The 27694-nt window shown below is 32.9% G+C and overlaps 2 protein-coding genes across 2 annotated transcripts; both read left to right on the top strand.

The window, feature by feature from the left end:
- Window positions 1-14869: 14869 nt before the first annotated feature.
- LOC108201595 (uncharacterized) lies at window positions 14870-17242 on the top strand. Its single transcript, XM_064085448.1, has 2 exons — window positions 14870-15445; window positions 15899-17242. The coding sequence occupies exons 1-2, from the start codon at window positions 14870-14872 to the stop codon at window positions 17240-17242; spliced, it is 1920 nt and encodes a 639-aa protein (XP_063941518.1).
- A 6614-nt stretch (window positions 17243-23856) lies between these two features.
- Window positions 23857-24789, top strand: LOC135149666 (uncharacterized). Its single transcript, XM_064085446.1, has one exon. The coding sequence runs from the start codon at window positions 23857-23859 to the stop codon at window positions 24787-24789; it is 933 nt and encodes a 310-aa protein (XP_063941516.1).
- Window positions 24790-27694: the final 2905 nt, after the last annotated feature.

Raw genomic sequence — 27694 nt, 5'->3', positions numbered from 1 at the left:
ATATTTGATTCCACTCAAGCAGGAAATAATGTTATGATGAAATAGGTACTAGAAAATCAACAGCTTAATTTTTCTCTTAATATACAGGTTTAACCTAAATAGTTTTGTAAGGAAAACTTTTGCATGAAGAAGTTAAGAAATTTTTTCTTAAAAACAACAGCAACAAAAAAAGGTAAGGTATGTAAATAAACTTCAGGGTGTCGATCATTTTGGCCTTGGCAAATAGAAGATCTTGTGTGCTGCAGCATATTGCATGATTTATACGCCCTTCAGTTGCAGGATGATATAAATCTATGACTATTTACATCTTAAAAACTGAAAACTTCTAATAAGAAAACAGAGATTCTAGTTGATGGATTACCTTTATTAGTGCTTTCTGGCATTCCTCGGACACCTGGGAAAGCAGGCGAGATAGTAGTTGTTGTTGTTGCCTCAATTCACTAAATAGCAATTGGCCAGATATACACTTTTTACTTTTCCCTTTGCGGCTTCCTGACCATCTATTGTACTCAGAGGACCTATAAAATTTTGAGTAGTAATATAGCAATATATCCCCCATCTTTTTAGTTCCGACAAACCTTTCCAACAGCACAAAGTTCTTCTTAAAGATGTATAAACCTAGAAGAAAACTTGCTTCTTCAATATCGTTCCAAGAATCACCACAAACCCCAGGAACCAAAGAATAAGAGGACCCTTGGTGTAGATCGTTTGTCTCTCTGACGCTTCCAAATAGCGAAGGTGCATTATTTGATTGAGTATCAAATCCTTGCTTTGCATCTCTCATATTCTCTTTGTTGATATTTCTGGTCCACTTGACTGGGACCGGCAATCCCTGCTGAAAATCCAAGGGAACGTGATCGTTCTTTTCAGCATCATCCAGCTTCTTCATATAGCTATCATACTCAGGTCCAGAGATAACAGCAGGAATTTCAGCCTGGTAGTCATCACCAACACGGGGAAGCACTTTTGGTTCCCCGAAGACACCATGTGCATCAGAGGAATCTGTAGAAAGCAACTGCTCAGGAGATAGGTTCTCACTATTATCCCCATTCTGATTTTGTTCAGCTGACACCATCTGAAAAAAGTATTGCTGACTGTTACATTATGCAGAAGCAAAATACAATATTATGTACTTAACCTAAGATGATACAGAACATCAATTCAATGTTATGTATTTCTTATAAACCAACCGAGCCCAAAATTACATGCCTATGCAGGTTAAGCATTGGGATAGTCTAATATATAGGTCCAGTATAAAATGTTGAACACCATAAGTCTAATAGTTCTACAATGCTGTTATTACAATCATAAGACACATGAAACTCACTAAGTGTGTGAAACATAAAAGAGCTAGGGTCATATCACTTGTCAAAAAACCCTTAAAAGGAACAAATGAATTCATCACCCTTAAGAAAACCAATGAGGATAATATTAAACCAAATAAGAGTTGATTCGTTTTAGATATTTACCAATGAGAATAATATTAAATTTACTCTCTTTTTCTCCTTACTTATAAGAAGACGAGAATTCAAGGAGGCATCTATGTTATCTTTTAAATATTTGAAAAAATAAATGCAATTAACATTTGGAAAAATACTTACCAACTGGCCACTAGCTATATCGAAAATGGACTACATGGTGTATAAATATTCGCAAATTAAAATGACAGTTATCGTTTGTCAAAATACTTGCCTACTCAAAACTATATTAAAAATGGATTTAACATAAAATATATAATGGTATGAACCACTTTAAATTCAAGCCATTGCCGTCACAGTACTAGTGTTGTCACTCATTAAACTCCTTTTTAAAGTGGTCATTCATTTATTTAAATTGTGCATTACATTCTGTTAAATGCAATAAGTTGTGATGTTTAACATCTATACATAACTGATCATCATCACGCGGTATACTATTCTAAATAGTATGGATGAGCAAACTCGAGCTGAACTCTGGAATGATCATGTATCATTTATCAAAAAAGTATCAAACTCTAACTCAATCTTAAGTTTAAATCAAGCAAAAAAAAAAAATGTTTGAGTTTGGCTCATTAAGAAAAAGTGTTGTTCATGAACCATTCACGAACAACTTGTGGCATGTTTCACAAGTGTGTGCTCATGAACATCACTAGCTTATTGTGAATTTGTGCCCACAAATAAATTGCTCATGGAATTGTGCTCACGAGCTTACTTATGAATAACCCATGAGCTTATTACATAATTGTGTATAATCATTATATTATACAACCAAGTATATTAAGTATAATATGTTATATTTTTTTATTATTTAGTAAATAGAAATTGTGTACTAGACCATTTTAATAAGTAATTATATCATCTAGTATAACATATAAGATATTTCAATCAATATATTTAATTACTAAGAATTTATTACGAGTACATTATATATTTTAATAATTTTACATATATTGAGCCTATCAAATTTGGTTATAAACAACTAACGCACCCGTATATCCCGCATGTGTTCACGAGTCCCGAACTACTTCACGGACTTATTTACTATCATAGTAATCGAATTTGTTTTGCAACTATCAAGCCGGACTCTACCATAATTATGTTCGGCCGGTTTATACTTAAATCGATCCTAAAAAATGTGTCCAAGATAGATTTTTTTTAAGAACCGCATCAAATTTGAAATGAGTTTTCCCCAAACCAAACAACAACCTTTCGCAAGTATATTGACTCATTTATACTATTTAGTTAATATTGTGGTAGCATTCCAAAAAGAGGTCTTCTGATATTAGCCTGGATCCATTCATCAACATGGAAACTAACTCAATTCATACCCTAAAAACCCAAAATTGAAGCGTAATCATAATCAAGAAAGAACATAAAAGTATACATACAAACAAAAACAGAAACACAAAATAAATTCGATGAAAGAGTGTTCTACATACCTTGAAATATCCCAATGTGATCTTGTCAAATTAAACACTTTAGATTTCACCAAAACAACCAACATAAAAGTGTTTTACACAATCATATATTACATGTATATATCACATGTACACACAAACACACAAATATATGTAAAAACAGTATTTAAATTAGTCAAGAAAAACAACATGAGTGGATATAAGTGAAATGGGCAGATCACAGGAACATGAGGACGAGCAACTATAATACATGTATTATTATAAATGGATATAAGTGAGAGTACCTTTGCTGTAAACAAGCTCAAGTTCAAAGTTGAGAGAGAGGGGATGAGAGATGATATATCGAAGAGTACAACATAAAAGTGCATATAATTAAATTAAAATACTTAAAAAGATTTTAACTATGCGGTCAAAAGACTTAAAAGTGTGTGATAAAAGTCAAACGATTTATATTTCAAAACAGATGGAGTACGAGTTAATTAATACAAAAAATCACGTCAGCTAATTTACAAGTCACTACTTTCTACCTTGAAATCTGCAACTCATAATAATTACCACACTTGTCTGCTACCGCTATGGACAACAAGCGTTTTTGATTGCCATCAGTACATTCCGATCACAAAATTATCTATTTTCGTCAAACGACTTATATTTCAAAAGATAGGGAGTTCAAATTAATACAAAAAATCAGGTAACCTACTTTACAAGTCCCTACTTTCTACCTCGAAATCTGCAACTCATAATAATTACCACACTTGTCTGCCACCGCTATTGACAACAAGTGTTTTCGATTGTCATCAATACATTCCGACAAAATTATCTATTTTTGTCAAACGACTTATATTCCAAAACAGAGGGAGTACAGGTTAACACAAAAAATCACGTCACCTACTTTACAAGTCCCTACTTTCTACCTCGAAATCTGCAACTCATAATAATTACCACACTTGTCTGTCACCGCTATTGACAACAAGCGTTTTCGATTGTCATCAATACATTCCAATCACAAAATTATCTATTTTTGTCAAACGACTTATATTTCAAAACAGAGGGAGTACAAGTTAATACTAAAAATCACGTCACATACGTTACAAGTCCCTACTTTCTACCTCGAAATCTACAACTCATAATAATTACCACTCTTGTCTGCCAGTGCAATTGACAACAAGCGTTTTCGATGTCATCAATATATTCTCTATTTTTGTCAAAATCCAGCATGATCAACTCATTAGGAAAATTACTAAGTTTTAGTACATAAATATGTAATTTAAAACCTTAAGTATTATTTTAATAATATTAAAGTCGATTATTAGTCATGTTAACCAATAATGTAAATTGTAAATTGCCTATATTGTAGATAAAATCATAAAATAAATTCATTAAATTTAAATTTAAATCACGAGTTCCTTAAATAGTCTTGTTCTAAAGTTTACTTCCATCATTTTTTGCCCATCAATCACACAAATTTTGTAGAATTTTCTCTCAAGTGAATATTCAAATCTTTTTTGCTATAAATGTCTTTGCATCTAATCATTCAACATATTCAAAATTGTTCTTTACGAATATAATTTGCTTCTACACACATGAATGTGCTTCTAGGCAATTTTATCAAACATAATGAAATATGGTGTTTTTTGAGGATTCCTTTTTACGAGTGTTCTACTTTGAATGTAGCATTATATTTCAAAACAGAGAGAGTTCCAGTTAATACAAAAAATAGGTCACCTACTTTACAAGTCCCTACTTTCTACTTTGAAATCTGCAACTCATAATAATTACCACACTTGTCTACCACGCTATTGATAGCACGCGTTTTCGATTGTCATCAATACATTCCGACAAAATTATCTATTTTTGTCAAACGACTTATATTTCAAAGCAGAGGGAGTACAAGTTAATACAAAAAATCACATCACCTACTTTACAAGTCCCTCCTTTCTACCTCGAAATCTGCAACTCATAATAATTACCACACTTGTCTGCCACCGCTATTGACAACAAGCGTCTTCGATTGTCATCAATACATTCCAATCAGAAAATTATCTATTTTTGTCAAACGACTTATATTTCACAACAGAGGGAGTACAAGTTAATAAAAAACTCACGTCACATACGTTACAAGTCCCTACTTTCTACCTCAAAATCTGCAACTCATAATAATTACCACACTTTTCTGCCACCGCAATTGACAACAAACGTTTTCGATGTCATCAATACATTCCGACAAAATTCTCTATTTTTGTCATAAATCCAGCACGATCAACTCATTAGGAAAATTACTAAGTTTTAGTACATAAATATGTAATTTAAAACCTTAAGTATTATTTTAATAATATTAAAGTCGATTATTAGTCATGTTAACCAATAATGTAAATTGTAAATTGCCTATATTGTAGATAAAATCATAAAATAAATTCATTAAATTTAAATTTAAATCACGAGTTTCCTTAAATAGTCTTGTTCTAAAGTTTACTTCCATCATTGTTTGCCCATCAATCACACAAATTTTGTAGAATTTTCTCTCAAGTGAATATCCAAATCTTTTTTGCTATAAATGTCTTTGCATCTAATCATTCAACATATTCAAAATTGTTCTTCACAAATATAATTTGCTTCTACACACATGAATGTGCTTGTAGGCAATTTTATCAAACATAATGAAATATGGTGTTTTTTTAGGATTCCTTTTTACGAGTGTTCTACTTTGAATGTAGCATTATATTTCAAAACAGAGAGAGTTCCAGTTAATACAAAAAATAGGTCACCTACTTTACAAGTCCCTACTTTCTACTTCGAAATCTGCAACTCATAATAATTACCACACTAGTCTGCCACGCTATTGATAGCACGCGTTTTCGATTGTCATCAATATATTCCGACAAAATTATCTATTTTTGTCCAACGACTTATATTTCAAAGCAGAGGGAGTACAAGTTAATACAAAAAAATCACGTCACCTACTTTACAAGTCCCTCCTTTCTACCTCGAAATCTGCAACTCATAATAATTACCACACTTGTCTGCCACCGCTATTGACAACAAGCGTCTTCGATTGTCATCAATACATTCCAATCACAAAATTATCTATTTTTATCAAACGACTTATATTTCACGGAGTACAAGTTAATACAATAAATCACGTCACATACGTTACAAGTCCCTACTTTCTACCTCAAAATCTGCCACCCATAATAATTACCACACTTGTCTGCCACCGCAATTGACAGCAAACGTTTTCGATGTCATCAATACATTCCGACAAAATTATCTATTTTTGTCAAACGACTTATATTTCAAAGCAGAGGGAGTACAAGTTAATACAAAAAATCGCGTCACCTACTTTACAAGTCCCTCCTTTCTACCTCGAAATCTGCAACTCATAATAATTACCACACTTGTCTGTCACCGCTATTGACAACAAGCGTTTTCGATGTCATCAATACATTCCAATCACAAAATTATCTATTTTGGTCAAACGACTAATATTTCAAAACAGAGGGAGTACAAGTTAATACAAAAAATCACTTCACATACGTTACAAGTCCCTACTTTCTACCTCGAAATCTGCAACTCATAATAATTACCACACTTGTCTGCCACCGCTATTGACAACAAGCGTTTTCGAAGTACAATGCTCAAGAGTTGGTATGGATTTTTTTTATGGTACAAACGAGAGCTCCTTGTATCCTTTAGAATATCATACCAAAATAATAGCCAACAAGTGCATTGAGCCTTCTTCTATACAGTACACCAAATTCAAGCATTTCTGACGGTCATTTTAGCCTATATTCTGTGTGTAGTCAAAATTTCTGAATTGCGTAGGAAGTTACAGTTTTGTTGGAAGGTAATGTGGGACCCTACTTACTTATTATAATAATAAATTGAACATCTGACAAATAGGTCCGTTAGAAATTTACAATTAAAAACGAAAAAAAAAACATAAATTTATTTCGTACTAAAATAATAATACAAACCTTCTGACAGATAAACTTAGTCATAAATTACATACTTCAGACATAGACTAATATCCTCTGCAATACCATATGAATTGAAAATGAAACTAATGCAACTACACTTACAAAACCATAAGTTGCAGCTTATATTAAACATTCATAAACAAAAGAGTTGCGAAATTCGTTGTCAAAAACATACAAAGGATAGCAAAGTTCACTACTAACACCTGCATAGTTACAAGTTCACGGTTCAAAAACATAAAAAGGGTAGCAAACTTCACTGCTAACACCATATATTTGTATTCTCCTCCATCTTTCGGAATCTTCTTGTTCACATATTGTCACACATATGCTCTATTTTACAGATTGAGGATCAACAGTGTGATATTCCTGTGAAACAAAACAAAAAAGTCATGCTCCATCAGTAATTTATATTTGTTTAACAGATAGCAGGAAGCCTATGTTTGTTTAGAAGAAGGGAACCATCTATGGTCTTGACATCGTTGAAACTGGATTAAAACCTTAGATGCTAGAATCTCTATAGCAGAAAGGAGCATACAAATCCGGGGGATGCATTCTTACACAGAGATATCGTTCTAAATAACATGGAGATACATAAGAGATATATTTCCCGTCAGTAACATGATATTAATATTCCCCGACAAAATTCATCATTTCTCTGCACCACTGAAGTGGTTATTAAGCCAAAACAAATGCTTCTAAATATTATGTGTAGAAATAAGATGCTAAGATAGGTGAATACGAGCCATCAGTGTAGTTATGTGGAAGCTAATCCTTGATGAAGTACCAATTAAGCTCGAAAAATCAATCATTTAATTCTTTAAGTCATGTTTGGCCTCAAAAATTTGTAAAACTATTGTTTCTAACATAAAACTTATTGTCTAAGGAAGTTTGGCATTGTCCTCGTGTAGTACTTATTTTGAAAACTCAATCTATAACTCCTCCTTCAATCTTTTACATGTGGTTCTTTTTTAGTTTATACATCTGTCGTTTCTTTATACATATGCTTGGGTTCACAAGACAACTAAGTCAAATTGCTTACTGAAAGAATCTCTCGGGATTGTGGATCTAGTATGCTATAAATCACATTTGGCCTTGAAAGTGTTGTTTTCAGCATAAAAATAATTTTAAAATGATGTGTCCGGCCATGTCTTTGTTTAGTATATGTTTTGGAACCTCTGCAATGGTTTGTTCTCCAACTAAAGTGGTTCTCCTTAATATTATCATATAAAATTAAATCCATACTATTAAAATTCATGTGAAAGTATCTGAATATTCATGCATACCTGCCTCTTCGAAACCTATCTAAACTGTGGGGTGCTAATGTTGTTTTTGGTTTGGTATTATACTCATGGATACAATTAGGAAGATCAAATCCTATTTTTTCACACATCGACGTTCTTCTTTGTTTAAGTTCTAAAATTGAATATGTGTTCTCAAGTGAGAGTTAAAGCAAAAGTATTTTTTTTAACTTTCATTCGAAATAACTATAATTATTATTTTTCAAGATGGTAAAACTGTTATGCAGAACTACCATTGGGTTTTATGCTTTTCTCCATGTTTTACTTGATCATGGAGATACTAGGTGTTTATGTTTACTCTTTTGGTTCGTATAAAATATGTTTTATGTATTATATTCATAACTCTCTTCTAAAAGTCGGTGATTAATCACAACTAGTTACCGATTAATCTCTGTTCCGTAACTCGTCGAACTGATTAAATATCTGATTATTCAATTAATCATCGGGAAAATTAATTTAAATGTCCCTGAACTATTGGTGTTTTATTGTCTGGGTCCCTGAAATAAAGATTCCAATATCCGGGTCACTTACGTTTTCAGTTTTCTTGTTTGAGTCCTTCCGTTAACTGAGATTCTAACGGACGTTAGAATCTCGATGACGTGGCAGAATTAATGACAAGTGTATATGAATTTTATTTTAAAGTTCTCTGAACTATTAGTAATTTTCTTATTTGAGTCCTTTCAATGATTTAAAATTTATATGTACTAAGATACTAACATTTAATCGGCTTAGAAGGTATTCAATCTTTAGTACAACTTAAGTTTTTTAATTCGTAATTATTTTAGACGTCTAAAAGATAATATTATGTGTCACACTAATTGGAATTTTTGCAAAATTAATATTGATAGTTATTTGACAAATTAATATTGAATTGTTACAGAGCTTTTAAGTTAAATAAATTCAAAATTGATTTGTTATTAGATTTTTTGACAATGTCTTCTGAGCTTTTTTTTTTTACAATATAACTATAACCTTTGCGTTTTTTTTAACAGAACCTTTGCGTTTGTTATGACAATATTCTTGGCAAGTCTCTTTTACATGTCATTTATTCTGTGATATAAAAAAGGGAAAATTAATTTAAATGTCCCTGAACTATTGGTGTTTTATTGTCTGGGTCCCTGAAATAAAGATTCCAATATCCGGGTCACTTACGTTTTCAGTTTTCTTGTTTGAGTCCTTCCGTTAACTGAGATTCTAACGGACGTTAGAATCTCGATGACGTGGCAGAATTAATGACAAGTGTATATGAATTTTATTTTAAAGTTCTCTGAACTATTAGTAATTTTCTTATTTGAGTCCTTTCAATGATTTAAAATTTATATGTACTAAGATACTAACATTTAATCGGCTTAGAAGGTATTCAATCTTTAGTACAACTTAAGTTTTTTAATTCGTAATTATTTTAGACGTCTAAAAGATAATATTATGTGTCACACTAATTGGAATTTTTGCAAAATTAATATTGATAGTTATTTGACAAATTAATATTGAATTGTTACAGAGCTTTTAAGTTAAATAAATTCAAAATTGATTTGTTATTAGATTTTTTGACAATGTCTTCTGAGCTTTTTTTTTTTACAATATAACTATAACCTTTGCGTTTTTTTTAACAGAACCTTTGCGTTTGTTATGACAATATTCTTGGCAAGTCTCTTTTACATGTCATTTATTCTGTGATATAAAAAACTAATACTAAATTAAGATTAAGATACATAAAAACACGAGTTAAAACATTAATATAACACAGTAAAATAAACATTAATATATTTATTAATATAACACAATAAATATATTAATGTTTATTTACACAATAAATAAATTAATGTTTATTAATTAATTAATTAATTAATATACGAAATAAAATTTACAGATTAAAAAACTTAATTTGTACTAAAGATTGAATAGCTTCCAAGTCGATTAAATGTTAGTATCTTAATACATAATAAATTTTAAATTAACAAAAGGACTCAAACAAGAAAATTACTAATAGTTCAAGGATCTTTAAAATAAAATTCATATACACGTTTCAACAATCCTGCCACGTCATCGAGATTCTAACGTCCGTTAGAATCTCAATTAACGGAAGGACTCAAACAAGAAAATTGAAAACATAAATGACCCGAATATTGGAATCTTTATTTCAGGGACCCAGACAATAAAACACCAATAGTTCAGGGACCTTTAAATTAATTTTCCCTATAAAAAACTAATACTAAATTAAGATTAAGATACATAAAAACACGAGTTAAAACATTAATATAACACAGTAAAATAAACATTAATATATTTATTAATATAACACAATAAATATATTAATGTTTATTTACACAATAAATAAATTAATGTTTATTAATTAATTAATTAATTAATATACGAAATAAAAATTTACAGATTAAAAAACTTAATTTGTACTAAAGATTGAATAGCTTCCAAGTCGATTAAATGTTAGTATCTTAATACATAATAAATTTTAAATTAACAAAAGGACTCAAACAAGAAAATTACTAATAGTTCAAGGATCTTTAAAATAAAATTCATATACACGTTTCAACAATCCTGCCACGTCATCGAGATTCTAACGTCCGTTAGAATCTCAATTAACGGAAGGACTCAAACAAGAAAATTGAAAACATAAATGACCCGAATATTGGAATCTTTATTTCAGGGACCCAGACAATAAAACACCAATAGTTCAGGGACCTTTAAATTAATTTTCCCATTAATCATCCCATTAATCGCCGAGCAATCCAGTTAAATCCCTAATTAATTCTTGTTCTGTGATTTAACCGATTAAGTCCGCCACCCGCTTTTTACAACAGTGACTTCTGGGTACAATTAGGAAGATCAAACCGTTTTTCTTCACATATGCTAGGCCTTCCTTGTTAATTTAATTAAGCTAATTTTTAACAAAAGTAATTTTAACTTGCATTGGGAATGACTATTAAATTATTAATTAGTTGTTCAAGATGTAAAACCTGTTATACAGAACCAACATTGTGTTTTATAGGTTTCTCTATGCTTTCCTAGCTAGATGATCCATGTTTAAGTGTTTATATTTACTCTTTTTTCATACAAAATACTTCCTTTGAATCAGAGGTATCTATATTTGCACTCATTTGTATGAAATATATTTAGCTCTTCCTTATTATGAAAATAGTGAATCGAATGGTGTCTTAGGGGATCTAAAATTGCTTCTTCATGTTGTTTGAAAACTCCAGGCTGAAATTCCAGAGCTATATGAAGAGGCTGGTTGAGACTGGGTTTTATCTGTGAACCTCGAGTCGTATGTACGATTGGGGCACTAATAATTAGGTCAAGGTCTTATTCCTATAGACAACTCCGGTAAATAGTACGTGCAAACGGCTCAAGACAGTCTCAGAATGGAGGCCCCCAATTAAATATTGTCAAACCCATATATATTATAGACATATGCAACAGTTTTATTTTATTTTTTATTATATGTTGATTAAAATTTCAAATTTATATTTTATATTTTTATGATTTTATTGAGCAATTATATATTCGTATGTTAGTGTTTCATTGAATTTTATTATCAATTACTAAATTACTTTTTGAGTCTTTTGTATCAATTTATTATAAAGTATTCTTAGTAGATAATTTTTCATTTATTGTCACAAATTAAATATTATAATTATACTTATAATCTATATTATATATTGTGAATATATTTAAAATGAATTTTTAAATTTTGCACAAGCCTACCCAATTAGTTCTTTAATTTTGCACAAGCTTACCGTATTATCTATGATATAATCAAATAAATTTAATGAAAAATGCAAAACAATATTGGATTAATATATCAGAAATGAGTTAAATTCATATTTTATGAACATTTCTAAATATAATAATCAAATTAATAGAAATGGAAGAATATAAGATAAAATTTTGAATTAAAAGAATAAATTTTAATGAGATATACAAGTCCATTTTTTATTGTGAATTTCAATTTTCACTCTATATATTATGCACATCTATGTTACAACTTTAGTACTATCATTTAAATGATGAAATATATTATTATAAGAATATTTTAATATGTTAGATATTATTTTTATGTTCTTTTATTAAATTGTATTCTTTTAATCCAAAAAATCTAAAAAATTTCTGAACGTATTTCTCATATTCAAATATAGAAAACTCATTAAATGTTTTATTTTTCACAAAATAAACATATTACTATTAAAATATAGAATTCTTATGACTTTTAAGTTTTCAAATAAATATTTTAAATATATAAATATATATTTACTATAAAACCTCTATAATACCAATAGAATTCTAGAAAATATTATCCTAAAAAAATTGTTTTCATGCTCATTACACAAATTTGGGATAATTAAATTTGATTTTTAGTAGTACACTATCCAAATACCAATGTACAATTACTATCCGCATATATATAAATAAGTACACTCTCGTTTTTACCTTAGCTTGCTCTCTCGGCCGCTTTGAAATTCTGGTCTTTTTTCTTATCTCTAGCTTGGAGCCCCGTAGCAACCTTAACTTGCTTAAAAAAGGTACACCAGTCATTTCTCCGGTACATATAGATATGTGACTGGGAATTGGTCATCTGCAATTTGGTCATTTTTTTTCACATGAGCCAGCTCTACATCTTTCCCTTCGACACATTCTCTTATGAAGTGATATCTAGTATCAATGTGTTTGCTTCTGTCATGAAATGTTGGATTCTTTGCTAACTCAATGACAGATTTATTATCAATGGAAGTAGTGGTAGATTTTTCTTGAGGCAGATGAATTATCCTCAACTTTCATCTTAACCAAATAGCATGACACACACATAAATACATAATGCTGCAGAAACCTACTCAGCTTCACAATGGTGGAGAGTGTCACTATTGGGGTTTTCTTTGAACACCAAGTGAAAGCAGTATCTCCCAAGAAGAATATAAAACCAGTTGTGCTTTTTCGGTCATCAACATTGCCACCCCAGTCACTATCACCGTATCCATAGAGTGTAACATCTTTTAATGGAAAATAAGCAACACCATAATTAGGAGTACCTTCGATATGTTGAAGTATTCTTTTAGCCATCTTCAAGTGCGACACAATTCGTGCTTCCATATAATCACTAATAAGACTAACACCATATAAAATATCAAGCCTCGTGCAGGTTATAATTAGATATCTCAGGCTTCCAACAATACTCCTGTAAAGAGATGGATCAATTTTCTTACTTTCATAGCTTCGTTCCACATGGCATTGGTGTACTTGCTAGATTACCATCCTCCATCTTAAATTTCTCAAGAATTTTCTTAGCATAAGCTTTCGGAGAAATAAAAACTTTATCTCCACTTTGTTTTACTTCCATTTCCAGATAATATGACATCAAACCTAGACCTAGATCAGTCATGTCAAATTTTTGAGCCATTTCTTTCCTAAATTCATTGAACATTATAATGTACCCAGTGAAAATCAAGTCATCTACGTGTAAACATACAAGCATAAACCCTCTGTTTGAATCATTTTTGACATAGAGTGCATGTTCATTCGAACACCTAATAAAACCATGATCTCAAAAACATTTATCAATTCTATTGTACCACGCTTTAGGCGCTTGCTTTAACCCGTAAAGGGCCTTTTTTAACTTCAGCACTTTATCTTCATGACCTTTAACAACAAATCCTTGCTGTTGTCTAATGTAAACTTCTTCCTCCAAATAACGGTTCAGAAACGCAGACTTTACATCCATCTGAAACCCACATATATCAACCTGCCAAAAAGTAATGAATTCCGGGGCCAAAAACCTTGTCATAGTGAATGCCATGTTTTTGACTATATCCCTTTCCAACAAGCCGTGCTTTGAATTTTTCAACTTCACCAGCTGCATTTTTCTTTAGTTTGTAGACCCACTGTACCTCGATTGCTCACTCGAAGTGGTCCTTCAGAATCGTGATCTGATTGTGAGCTAGGAGAATGATCTGGTGTGATATCATCTTTATTTTCCGATGTTTCTTCTTCTTGACGGGGAAAGATGATGTACACCTCATTTTCAGGCACCTCCCAAATCCATGATTTTTTTTCATCAAAATGAGAATCTCTATTGATTACAAGTTTTTCGGTAGAAGGATTATAAAACTTGTAGCCAATAAAAACGAATTTCTCACTTTTTGGATCAAGCTTAGTCCTTTTTTAATCCGGAACATGTATAAGTGATGCTCCCAAATTCACACAAGTGAGAAACATCAGGTTTTTCCCCTCTCCATGCTTGTTCATGTGCCAAACCATGTACACTCTTCAGGCACATAGGTTTGATAAATATACACATTTTACCGGTTCAGCCCAGAATTCCATATATCGGCATGCTTTTACTTTTAAGCATACTTCGAACCATATTTAAAATGGTCCTATTTTTTCGTTCCACAACTCCGTTATGTTGTGAAGATCTTGGAACAGTGAGTAGACGCCTATTTTCCTAGCAAAACTGACCAAATTCTTTACGGTTAAACTCTCCACCTCCATCACTTCAGCTTAGAGATTTAATAAAGCATCCACTTTCTCTCTCAACCAAAGATTTAAAATTTTTAAATGCTCCAAAAATTTCACCTTTTGTCTTTAGAAAATAAACCCAAGTTTTGTTTGAAAATGCTCCTCTTATTATAAGGTTTAGTAATATTGAATTTCATCATTTTGTAATTTTGATCGACTTTTTTTATCAGATGGTATTGCTTCCTCGTGTTGGTAGAGAATTCCAGGCTCAAATTCCAGACCTTATAACAGGACCTGAGTACAGTAGCTATCTGAACCGGCCGGTTGACACAGAAAACAAAGATCATGTGCCCTTTGATTTTTTTGTGGGATTACCAGTACCAGTCACATTGATCAGAGATATCAGCATTGTCTCAGAGAAAAAGAAAGATGAAAGGCTGGACTTTTCTGCGCAATCAACTGACTCGCTTTCAACAGATCCATGTTACGTTTTGGTTCCTGGGGTCCTCCGTGATTTATGGAATGATACAGAAGAGGCGAGCTTTCTCCTTGGCTTGTACCTCTTTAAGAAGAAGTTTGTTGAGCTGAAGGAATTTGTTGGAAGTAAAAAAATGGGAGAATTATTGTTTTTCTACTACACAGCGTTTTATAAGTCCTCTGGATTTAATACATGGTCAACGTGCGGTGAAGGCAGAAAAGGGAAGCGTGCATATGGCACATGGTTATTCAAAGGTTTCAGGCATCAGGAACTATTATCTCGTCTGAGTCCTAAGGTCTCCGAGGAAAGGCAGAAACTGCTGAGGGAGGTAATTTATTAACTATACTCTCTTTTTTCCGAGTAGAAAATTTTAGTTGTAGGAATATTTATAATGCTCACACTACCCAGTCAACTTAAAAAACAAATACACAATGCAGGATTCTGCAGCAGGTAAGATCGTCTATTTAATATTCGACCAGAGTTTGTGCACGGATAGTACATATTACTAAACACTTTTTGTTCTTGTCAGGGAAGTTTATAACTCGATTTTTTACTCTAAAAAATATCTGTGATTTTTAATTAAGATCCCTATACATGTTTTGGTATTCACCATTATTGATTGGTCGATCGAGTTAATGGTTAGTGGCTATTTTATGTGAGTGAAGTTCGTGTCTTAATTAATGATTTTCACTGCCTGACATATATAGGGGAACTTCTCTGTTCATTTTCTGTGAGTGAAATTAACTGCTCTCATTTCTCTGCTTTTGTGCTCAATTGGCAGGTGACTGAAAAATATGCAGAGAAGGACATGTCGCTAACCGAATATGTGTTCTCTATAAAATCTATTGTAGGGTTAGAAACCTTTGTTAATTCAGTTGCCATTGGAAAAGGAAACCGAGATCTAACAAGCATGGTCCGTAGGCCTGTGCGGATACCTGTTGGTGAAGCATGTTCCAATCTTGAACATGCTGAGATTGTGAAGATTCTAACTGGAAGTTGTCGTTTAACCAAAGTTCAGTCTAGTGATTTGTTTTGGGAAGCCGTCTGGCCCCGTTTGCTGGCAAGAGGATGGCACTCAGAACAGCCAAAAAACAAAGCTTCTCTGGTCTTTCTTCCTCCTTGTGTTGAGAAGTTTTCAAGAAAATTAGTTAAAGGAAACCACTATTTTGAATCTTTTAAAGATGTCTTGAGTAAGGTTGGTTCTGAACCAGAGCTTCTTCAGCTTGACACTTATGATGAAGGGGAGAAGAAGGAAGAGAAGGGGTTGATTGAGGAGACCAAGGAGCAGCAAAATTTTCCTAAGAAGCGTCATTTTTCTTTGCCTCATACAAGCCTCGATAATGGAAAATCTGTCAAATCCAAAAAATTGAAAACTTTGCCATCAGAAATGATAATTGTTTCCCGACACAGTGAGGAGGATAATTCTTTTGTCTCAACTATTAAATCCAATTGCATCCAAAACGTGTCGGTGGATCAGCAAACAAGTAGTTCAAACCAACTTGTTCGGATTGATGGTCCAGAAACCATAACGAAAGCAGAAAAGCAAAAGAAGTTGTACGACGACAAGCAGGCTCCAGAACTAGTAGATATTCAGTTGAGCCAAAAGCTGAAGAGAGATAATCTTGATACTTCACTTTCAGTCAGGGAAAGTCACGGGACTACAACTGCTTGTACTAATGAGGACACAGGTTCCGACAGGAGCACATTTCCATTGGTTCCGAGATTTGGATATCTTGTTCGTGGTGGCTGCTCAGATGTTCTTGACCCAAACAGCAAAGCATTTTCTCAAGTAAGCTCATCCCAAAATAGGCGGCCATTTACCAGTTCCCCCAAAGGAAACCCTTGTGGGAGCACTACTAGAGCTTCTCAAGATGATGATTCTTATGATCAAGAAAATTCTCAATCTGGCATGTTCATGACAAATTTAGCAAACGTGCAAGATGATATCACGAGCATCCAACAGGATGCTTGCTGTGCACTTCATACCTCTGCAGATAAGAGTGCTCCAGAGCAGCCTATTCACATGAACTCTAGGAGACAGAGTACCAGGAATAAACTACCTACTGCAAGAGCTCTTGAAGCCCTGGTAGATGGAGATTTGACAGTGAAGAGAAGGCGGAAGTAGAATGAATGTGCTAACTGAGACATCATGATCAAGACCTGATGGACTAAGCAATAATGAGGTCATATATAACTGGGGAAAGTGGAACTGGTGTGATTGATGGTGGCACCATGGCAATGTTTGACAAAATTCGGTTTTTTTACTGGTGTCTTCATACATTAATATAACTTTCAAAAAAGATGTTCCAAACTTAGGTAAAGTCCAAATAAGAAGTCCAAAAAAAATGAAGATATTGGGGTTGTTGAGATGGCTCTCTCAATGCAAAATTTGATAATGTTGCTTATGAATTAAATGCAGATGAATTAAATGCAGATGATACAAAAAGTGTGACTAACCATGAGCGGAGAATATCTTAACAATGATTCTGGTAGAAATCCATCCCGGTTTCTCTTTTGATATATACTACCCCCGGCCCAATTAGGCTGAAACGAAGCACTAGTTTTCCCTTCTTCTGTTGACACTTGATGGATTTATACACAACTCCACCTCTCCAATTAACTCAACACAAATGAGAAAAATCCTTAGAACTAAATTTCATGGAGAATACTTAAAGGATAATTAAGTATTCCTTGATATATAAAATTTCACTACATTAATCCAAATGATGGTCATAAGAAAAAAATCAAGATGCAAATTATAAAAAACAAGAAATATTGACACTTTAGAAATTACGAAATTAAAAGATCTCTAACTCGAACAACTAATGGGAGTAATATATATATGTATATATTTCCATTAACAGTTGTTGAATTTGAACCATAAATTTCTTAAAAAATAAAAAGGTATGGTTTTGAATAAAAAGGTTCAAATAAAATCACGCCCTACACGGAAGAAACCAGGGAATGGGCCCGTCAAATTGGCCCTACAACAAAGAAACGGGGGATGGGCTGTCAAATTGAGCCATTTAATTAGCTTATACAGGCCCCATTAATAATTAAATTAATTGGTAACCAATTTCAGCGCACAAATAATTTACCGTTGCTCTGAAACTTTCATTTTTTCTATATAATATCACATATTTTTTATTAATTCTCTCACTATTATATATATATTATGACCCCACTAAAATTTAATTATGTGTCGGCCACCGAATAAAATTGCACAAAAATAAAAAAGACTTAAGATTATCATAAATAAAACTATTGGATCTTTAAAAAGTTTGCAAATGTAAGAGGCAAGTTTTCTCCTATGATTCTACTTCTCTAAAAGTAAGAAATATTGAAAGTAGGACGATGGTAGAAATATCTTTTTTTACTACACAAAATTTTATATCCGATTGTGTATGTGGAACCATGGTACCATACCTCCTTTGTCGTCTCATACTCTTAAAGATATTTCTCCCATCTTCTTAAAGATAAAATCAGTTAGGGAGTGAGATTTATCTATTCTTAAAGTAAAATGGAATTTGTATTATCTTAGGTTTAGTACTGGGCACTGATCGATATTTTAATCAGATGGTATCAGCTAAATCATATGGTGTCTTAGGGGAACCAGAATAGTTTCCCCGTGTCCATGGAAAATTCCAGGATGAAATTCAGGCAGGACTTTAGTACTGTAGCTATTTGAACAAGCTCGTTGACATAGAAAACAAAAATTATTTTCCCTTTACTTTTTTTGTGGGATTATCAGTACCAGTCACATGGATCAGAAATATCAGCAACATCACAAAGAAAAAGAAGTATGACAGGCTGGACTTTTCTACTCATTCACCTGAGTCGCTTTTAAATATTTGGAAGTGTGAGGGCTAGAGACAATAGATCCATGTTACGTTTTGGTTCCTGGGTTCGGTCGTGATTTATGGAATGATATAGAAGAGGCAAGCTTTCTCCTTGGCTTGCAACTCTTCAAGAAGAAGTTTGTTGAGCTGAAGAAATTTATTGGAAGTAAAAAGATGGGAGAAATATTGTTTTTCTACTACACAGTGTTTTATAAGTCCTCTGGATTCAATAGATGGTCAACGTGTAGTGAAGGGAGAAAAGGGAAGCGTTCATATGGCACATGGTTATTTACTGGTTCCGGACATCAGGAACTATTATCTCGTCTGGGTCCTCGGGTCTGGGAGGAAAACCAGAAACTGCTGAGATATTAGGTCATTCATTAACTATATATACTCGATCTCTTTTTTCCAAGTAGATATTCTAAGTTTTAGGAATTATAATGCTCAGACTCAGGATTATGCAGAATGTTGCTTAAGTAGAATTATATTTGATCAGAGCTTGTGCACAGATTGTACATAATACTAACACTATTTGTTCTTGTCAGGTTGGGTAGGGTGATTTAAGTACACATAATCTTTAGAATTATTCATAATTCATAATCTTTAGACTCTTGGAATGATGTCTCCTAGAGTTTACAAGTTCAAAAATTGATAATTTCTTTTTCTTATTATATATTCAAGATTATCTCCCTGCAGCTTCCATAATTCATTGTATTAATTAGGGATTTAAATATTAAATTACTAATATAAAGATATTATCACTATCATACCTCATCAAAAATATTCATTTTTTATATTATAATTCAAAATAAGCAAGTATCAAAAAATTATCAAACAGTCATGTCACATGTGATTTCTACAACAACACTTTTTTACATTGTCTGACATCACGGAATTTCCAAGAGCACTCCCAAAAGACCGTTGTTATATCTAATATCCATAAACTATGTTAATTCACACACTATTTTATCTTGCCAGATTTTTTTCTTTATTAGTGATATGCAATTTTTTCCATTCTTTGATTATGACAAGTGTGAGGTTTGAGATAGGAATGAAAAGATATATATATATGATCTCTTAATTTTCTAAAAGTATATTTAAATTATTGCACGGTACAAATCAAAGCTCTCTCCGTCTTTAAAAAAATATTAACTGGCCTATATATGGAGCCCGCCTCTAGCATGAGCCATCAATGTAGCAAAACTAACCCAAATTGTTGAAGTCAAAGGATTTAAGGTATCAAGGATTTGGTATGTTATATATATGAATATACTATATATACCCTATCCATAATATTAAATAATTAGGGCATTGCATAAGCCATGAATGCAGAGTAACCATGATGAGGTAATGTATGTTAAAATGCCTACTGAGCTAGAAAAATTAATGATTTATTTTTATTTCAGTCATAATTGGACTTAAAAGTATTATTTTTAACATAAAAATAATTTTTCAATGATGTATAACGGTGTTCCCGTTTAGTAAATGTTTCGATATTTCTATCAGATGGTATTGCTTCCTCGTGTTGGCAGAAATTCCAGGCTGAAATTCCAGACCTTATAACAGGACCTGAGTCCAGTAGCTATCTGAACAGGGCCGGTTGACACAGAAAATGAAGATCATGTGCCCTTTGGTTTTTTAGTGGGATTACCGGTACCAGTCACATCACTGTCTCAGAGAAAAAGAAAGATGAAAGGCTGGACTCTTCTACGCAATCAACTGCCTCGCTTTCAAAAGATCCATGTTACGTTTTGGTTCCTGGGGTCTGTCGTGATTTATGGAATGATACAGAAGAGGCAAGCTTTCTCCTTGGCTTGTACCTCTTTAAAAAGAAGTTTGTTGAGCTGAAGAAATTTGTTGGAAGTAAAAAGATGGGAAAAATATTGTTTTTCTACTACACAGTGTTTTATAAGTCCTCTGGATTCAATAGATAGTCAACGTGTAGTGAAGGGCCGGAGAAAAGGGAAGCGTGCATATGGCACATGGTTATTCAAAGGTTTCAGGCATCAGGAACTATTATCTCGCTCGTCTGAGTCCTCAGGTCTGGGAGGAAAGCCAGAAACTGCTGAGATAGGTCATTCATTAACTATATATACTCGATCTCTTTTTTCCGAGTAGAAATTCTAAGTTTTAGGAATTATAATGCTCAGACGATTATGCAGAATGTTGCTTAAGTAGAGTAGAATTATATTTGATCAGAGCTTGTGCACATATTATACATAATACTAACACTATTTGTTCTTGTCATATTGGGTAGGGTGATTTAAGTACACATAATCTTTAGAATTATTCATGGAAAGTTCTAGATATACTCTTGGAGTGGTGTCTCCCAGAATTTACAAGTTCAAAATTTGATAATTTCTTTTTCTTATTATATATTCAAGATTATCTACCTTCTGCTTCCAAAATTTATTGTATTAATTAGAGATATAAATATTAAATTATTAATATAAATATATTATCACTATCAAAACTCACCAAAGTTATTCTTTTTTATATTATAATTCAAAATGAGCAAATATCAAAAAAATTAACAAATAGTTACATGTTATATTATCCATAAACTTTGTTAATTTACACACTATTTTACTTTATCTTGCCAGGTTCTTTTCTTTATTAGTGATATGCATATTTTTTTTTCCATTTTTTGATTATGACAAATATGAGTTTGGAGAAAGGAATAAAAAGATATGATCTCTTAATTTTCTTGTTCAAAAGTATATTTGAATTATTGCACGGTACAGATCAAAGCTCTCTCCGTCTTTAAAAAAATGTTAACTTGCCTATATATGGAGCCGGCCTCTAGCATGAGCCATCAATGTAGCAAAACTAATCGAAATTGTTAAAGTCAAAGAATTTACGATATCAAGGATATGGTATGTTATATACATGAATATACTATACCTTATCCATAATATTAACAGTAGCTTTGCATAAGACATGAATGTAGAGTAACCATGAGGAGGCTAATATACGTTAAGATGCCCATTGAGCTAGAAAAATCAATGATTTATTTTTATTTCAGTCATAATTGAACTTAAAGGTCTTGTTTTTAACTTAAAAGTAATTTTTCGATGATGTACTGTGGTGTCCTTGTTTAATAAATGTTTTAAACCATGCTCCTTCAATCTTTTATGTATATATGATTCTTTTATATATTATGCGTTACTCATTTCTTTACACATAAACTTCTATGAAAATATATAACAAAATAGTATTTGAATAGTCATGCATGTCCGCCTCCTTGAATTTAAACCTTGTCTTCTGGTAACTATATAACTATATTCTAGGGTACTGGTCATGCTAAAACATGTAAATCAGGTTACCATTGTTTTGGGTTTTGTATAATTATACTCATTGGTACAATTAGAAATATACAAATTCTTTTTGCTTCACAAACTAGAATGCGTATGTGTTCAAGTTTAAATATTGAACATGTATTCTCAAGGGAGATTAAGCGTAAAATTAGTTTTAGCATTGAAATAACTATTAATTATTATTTGTTCATGATGCTAAAATTGTTCTGCAAAATCAACATTGTATTTTATACGTTTCTCGATCGTTTAGTGCATCACTGATATATTGAATGTTGAGCTATCCATAGTTGCACTCATTTTGTAAGATATAAACTCTACATGTGCTAGATTTATCCTCTTCATATTTAGCTCTTTCTTATTATGTAGCTCTTTCTTATTATGAAGTGGTACATGATATTAAAATCATCATTTATATATATTAGGTCTAGTACATACCAATTATGGATATTTTTTTTTTGAGTTGGTATCAGCTTGTCCTTAATAATGAATGATATATATATTTATGAGTTTCTATCTCCTTTCTTATAATGGATGATGTATATATTAGGTTTAGTACTGAGCACTGATCGATATTTCAATCAGATGGTACCAGCTAAATCATATGGTGTCTTAGGGAACCAGAATAGCTTCTCGTGTTCATGGAAAATTCCAGGCTGCAATTCCAGACCTTATAACCGGACCTGAGTATCGTAGCTATCTGAACAGGCCGGTTGACACTGAAAACAAAGATTATGTGCCCTTTGATTTTTTTAGTGGGATTACCAGTACCAATCACATGGATCAGAAATATCAGCGCCGTCTCAGAGAAAAAGAAAGATGAAAGGCTGGACTTTTCTACTCAATCAACTGACCCGCTTTCAATATTTGGAAGTGTGAGAGAGACGATAGATCCTTGTTACATTTTGGTTTCTGGAGTCTGTGGCGATTTATGGAATGATGCAGAAGAGGCGAGCTTTCTCCTTGGCTTGTACCTCTTTAAGAAGAAGTTTGTTGAGCTGAAGAAATATGTTGGAAGTAAAAAGATGGGAGAAATATTGTTTTTCTACCACACAGAGTTTCATAGGTCCACTGGATTCAATAGATGGTCAACGTGTAGTGAAGGGAAGTGTGCATATGGCACATGGTTATTTACTGGTTTCAGGCATCAGGAACTGTTATCTCGTCTGCGTCCTCAGGTCTCCGAGGAAAGCCTGAAACTGCTAAGATATTAGGTCATTCATTTACTATACTGTTTAAACAGTGAATAACTTCTTTAGTTAATAAATAAAATACAGGTTTATATTCATTAAATATAAACCTTTAACAATAAAAGGCTGTAAACCAATATAAATAACAGCCACCAATATAAGTGGTGTATAGGTATAAGTTTACTATATTTATATTCAACCCAACAATATAAATAGGATTGTATAATTTGTAATCAATTAAGTAGAAGAGTTATATCTTTTATAAACACATTTTATTCTCTTTTATCTTCTCTGCACTATCACTATCAGCACAATTATCTAAAAATATCTAACATTTGGTATGAGAGCTCTAAGTTCAAAAGGGCCAATATCTTATTTCCGCAGAAAAATAAAATAATGGCGTATTCTGGTTCAAATCAGCAACAAATCATTCCCATTTTTAATGGAGAAAACTATAAATTCTGGAACATTAAAATGAAGGTTGTTCTCCAAGCAACCAAACACTTATGGAATGTCGTGGAAAATGGCATACCTAAAGATGGGGAGACTGCCACCACATCTACACCAACATCAACACAGATTGATTGGCCACAAAGAGATGCTGAAGCACTAGCCAAAATTCATCTTGCAGTCACCGATACAATATTTCCAAGAATCATGAATGCAACTTCAGCAAAACAAGCATGGGACATCTTGAAAGCTGAATTTGAAGGAAACGAGAAAATGACAAAAATAAGGCTTCAGAATTTGAGACAAGAATTTGAGAACTTGAAAATGAAAGAAGGAGAAACAATCAAAGATTACTCTTCCAGAGTAATTAAGCTGGTTAATGAACTGAAGTCAAATGGAGAAAGTATAACTGACCAACGGGTTATAGAAAAAATGTTGGTTAGTTTATCTGAAAAATTTGATACAGTTGTAACTGTGATAGAAGAATCGAAAGATCTCACACAGTTAAGTATCTCCGAGTTGATAGTATCCCTACAAATTCATGAAGACAGAATGTCTCGAAGAAATGAAACATCTGGAGAAGGAGCTTTCCAATCTAAGCATAAAATATCTCCTTTTAAACGGAATAATAAAGGAGGCACATCAAATCAATGTAGTCCTATCTATACCAAAACTGCTGAGAAAAAGAGTAAATTTCCTCCATGTTCTATATGCAAGAAGACAAACCATGCAGAAAAGAATTGCTGGCACAAAGGAAAACACCAGTGCAATCATTGCAAAAAATTCAATCATCATGAAAATGAGTGTAGACTCAAAAACCAACAAGCAGGAAGATCCGAAAGAAAATCATCTATTCTATGCTTGTCAGAATGGAAATAGTCAGAAGGATGCTTGGCTCATTGACAGTGGTTGCACAAACCATATGACCAAACATTCACATGTTTTCACCAAAATAGACCCATCTATTAAGATACCGGTAAGAATGGGCAATGGAGAAATGGTGAAGTCTGAAGGTAAAGGTACTGTTGCCGTGAAAACAAAGAAAGGAACATATCAAATTAATGATGTTCTTTATGTTCCAAATTTGGATCAAAATTTACTTAGTGTCCCACAAATGATGCAAAATGGATATTCAATTCATTTTGAAGGAGACACATGTGATATATATGATCCAAAGGGAAATAACATCGTTCGTGTCAAAATGCAGCAGAAATGTTTTCCCATTCAGTGGCAATATAAAGCTGAAGAAAAATCTATGCAGGCCAAAGCAAATGAGCTAACATGGCTCTGGCACAAACGCTACGGGCACTGCAATTCAAAAAGTTTAAAGCTGCTTTCAGATAAAAATATGGTCAAAGGAATGCCTCTAATCTCTGAAACTACTGATGTATGTGATGCATGTCAGTTGGGAAAAATGACAAGAAAGCCTTTCCCTTCTGGTCAAGCATGGAGAGCAACAAAGAGATTAGAGTTAATACATACAGATGTATGTGGCCCCATGAGGACTCTTTCACTCGAAAATAGCAGGTACTTCATCTTATTTATTGATGATTACTCTCGCATGACGTGGGTATACTTCATGAAAGAAAAATCAGAAGTATTTAAAATTTTCAATAAATTCAAGAATTATGTCGAGAAGAAAAGCGGTTGTCAAATCAAAAATCTAAGAAGTGATAATGGAACGGAATATACCTCATCAGAATTTAACAAGTTCTGTGAAATGGAAGGTATACATCGTCAACTCACTGTTCCTTATACACCACAACAGAATGGTGTCTGTGAAAGGAAGAACAGAACTGTGATGGAGATGGCGAGGACAATGCTAAAAGAAAAGGAATTGCCAAATAAGTTTTAGGCAGAAGCTGTCTATACTGCAGTGTATCTTCAGAATCGGTTATCAACAAAGGCCGTTAAGGAACAAACACCTCTTGAAGCATGGTCAGGAAATAAACCATCGGTAAATCACTTGAGAATATTCGGATGCATATGCTACATCCACGTGCCTAGTCAGAAGCGGCACAAACTAGATGAGAAAGCCGAAAAAGGAATTTTCCTCGGTTATAGCTCACAGTCCAAGGGTTATCGAGTGTACAATCCACAATCCAATAAATTTCAAATCAGCAGAGATGTTGTATTTGTTGAGAATGCTTCTTGGAATTGGGAGCATAATGACATTAATGAAAAGTATGTTGTGACAAAAACATTTAATCCTAAACCTGCAGCACCAGTTGTAGTTGGTCAACATGAGCAACATTTCCAGGAGGAGTCTGATAGTAGCTCAGACACAGACTCGCCACGATATGAATATGACAGTTTTTCTGATTCACCTCCCTTAAAAACAAGAAGAATTTCAGATTTATATGAAAATACTGAAAGATTATCCGATCTAGATCCCGAGCAAGTTCAATTATGTTACTTTGTCTCGGATGAACCAAATAATTATGAGCAGGCATCTCAACACAAAGAATGGAGAGCTGCAATGAAAGAAGAAATATCTATGATTGAAAAGAACCATACATGGGTGTTAGTTGATAAACCACCGCACAAGGACACTATTGGTGTAAAGTGGGTATTCAAAATCAAGCAAAACCCAGATGGTTCTGTTCAAAAATACAAAGCAAGATTAGTCGTGAAAGGTTATTCCCAACAATTTGGAGTAGATTATAATGAGACCTTTGCACCTATTTCAAGACAAGATACAATCAGAACAATTCTTGCTCTTGCAGCACAGCGTAAGTGGAATATTTACCAGCTCGATGTAAAATCTGCTTTCCTAAATGGATTCCTCGAAGAAGAAATCTATATAGAGCAACCACCAGGATTCATAATAAAAGGAAAGGAGGACAAAGTCTTGAGATTAAAAAAGGCTTTGTATGGACTGAAGCAAGCTCCACGAGCATGGTATAGCCGAATCGATAAATATTTTCATCAACAAGGATTTAAGAAAAGTCCGAATGAAGCAACCTTATACATTAAACTGGAAGGACCTGACATACTCATTCTTTCCCTTTATGTTGATGACCTTATTATTACCGGAAGTAACCTTTCAATGATTACTAAATTTAAGGATCAGATGATGAAGATGTTTGAAATGACAGACCTCGGATTAATGAACTATTTTTTAGGAATGGAGATTGATCAAAGAAAAGAAGGCATCTTCATTTGTCAGAAAAGATATGCAAGTAACATCTTGAAGAAGATTAAGATGGATAAATGTAATCCAATTTCAACTCCTCTGGCTCAAAATGACAAATTGAGCAAAGATGATAACTCAGAAGAAGCGGATGTTAAGCGTCATAGAAGTATAATCGGTAGTTTACTATATTTAACTGCTACCAGACCAGATTTAATGTTTGCTACAAGTATATTATCCAGATTTATGCAAAACCCAAGGGAAGTACATATGAAAGCTGTGAAAAGGGTACTACGCTATGTAAATGGTACTACAGACTTTGGAATATGGTTCAAACCTACTGAAAATCCCGAACTGATTGGATATTCAGACAGTGATTGGGCGGGATCAGTAGATGATATGAAAAGCACCTCTGGATACGTATTTTCACTTGGTAATGGTGTATTCACATGGCTAAGCCAAAAACAGGATACAATTGCATAATCGATAGCCGAAGCAGAGTATATTGCAGCATGTTCGACAGTAAATCAAGCGATATGGCTTAGAAGGATTCTATCAGAACTGGGTGAAAAACAAAAGTCAGTAACTAAGATTTATTGCGACAGCACATCGGCAATTGCTATTGCAAAGAACCCGGTTCAACATAGAAAG

The sequence above is a fragment of the Daucus carota genome, chromosome 9 (assembly GCF_001625215.2).
Source record: "Daucus carota subsp. sativus chromosome 9, DH1 v3.0, whole genome shotgun sequence".
NCBI classification, from domain to species: domain Eukaryota; kingdom Viridiplantae; phylum Streptophyta; class Magnoliopsida; order Apiales; family Apiaceae; genus Daucus; species Daucus carota.
This window is presented reverse-complemented; position numbering and strand designations above follow the sequence as displayed.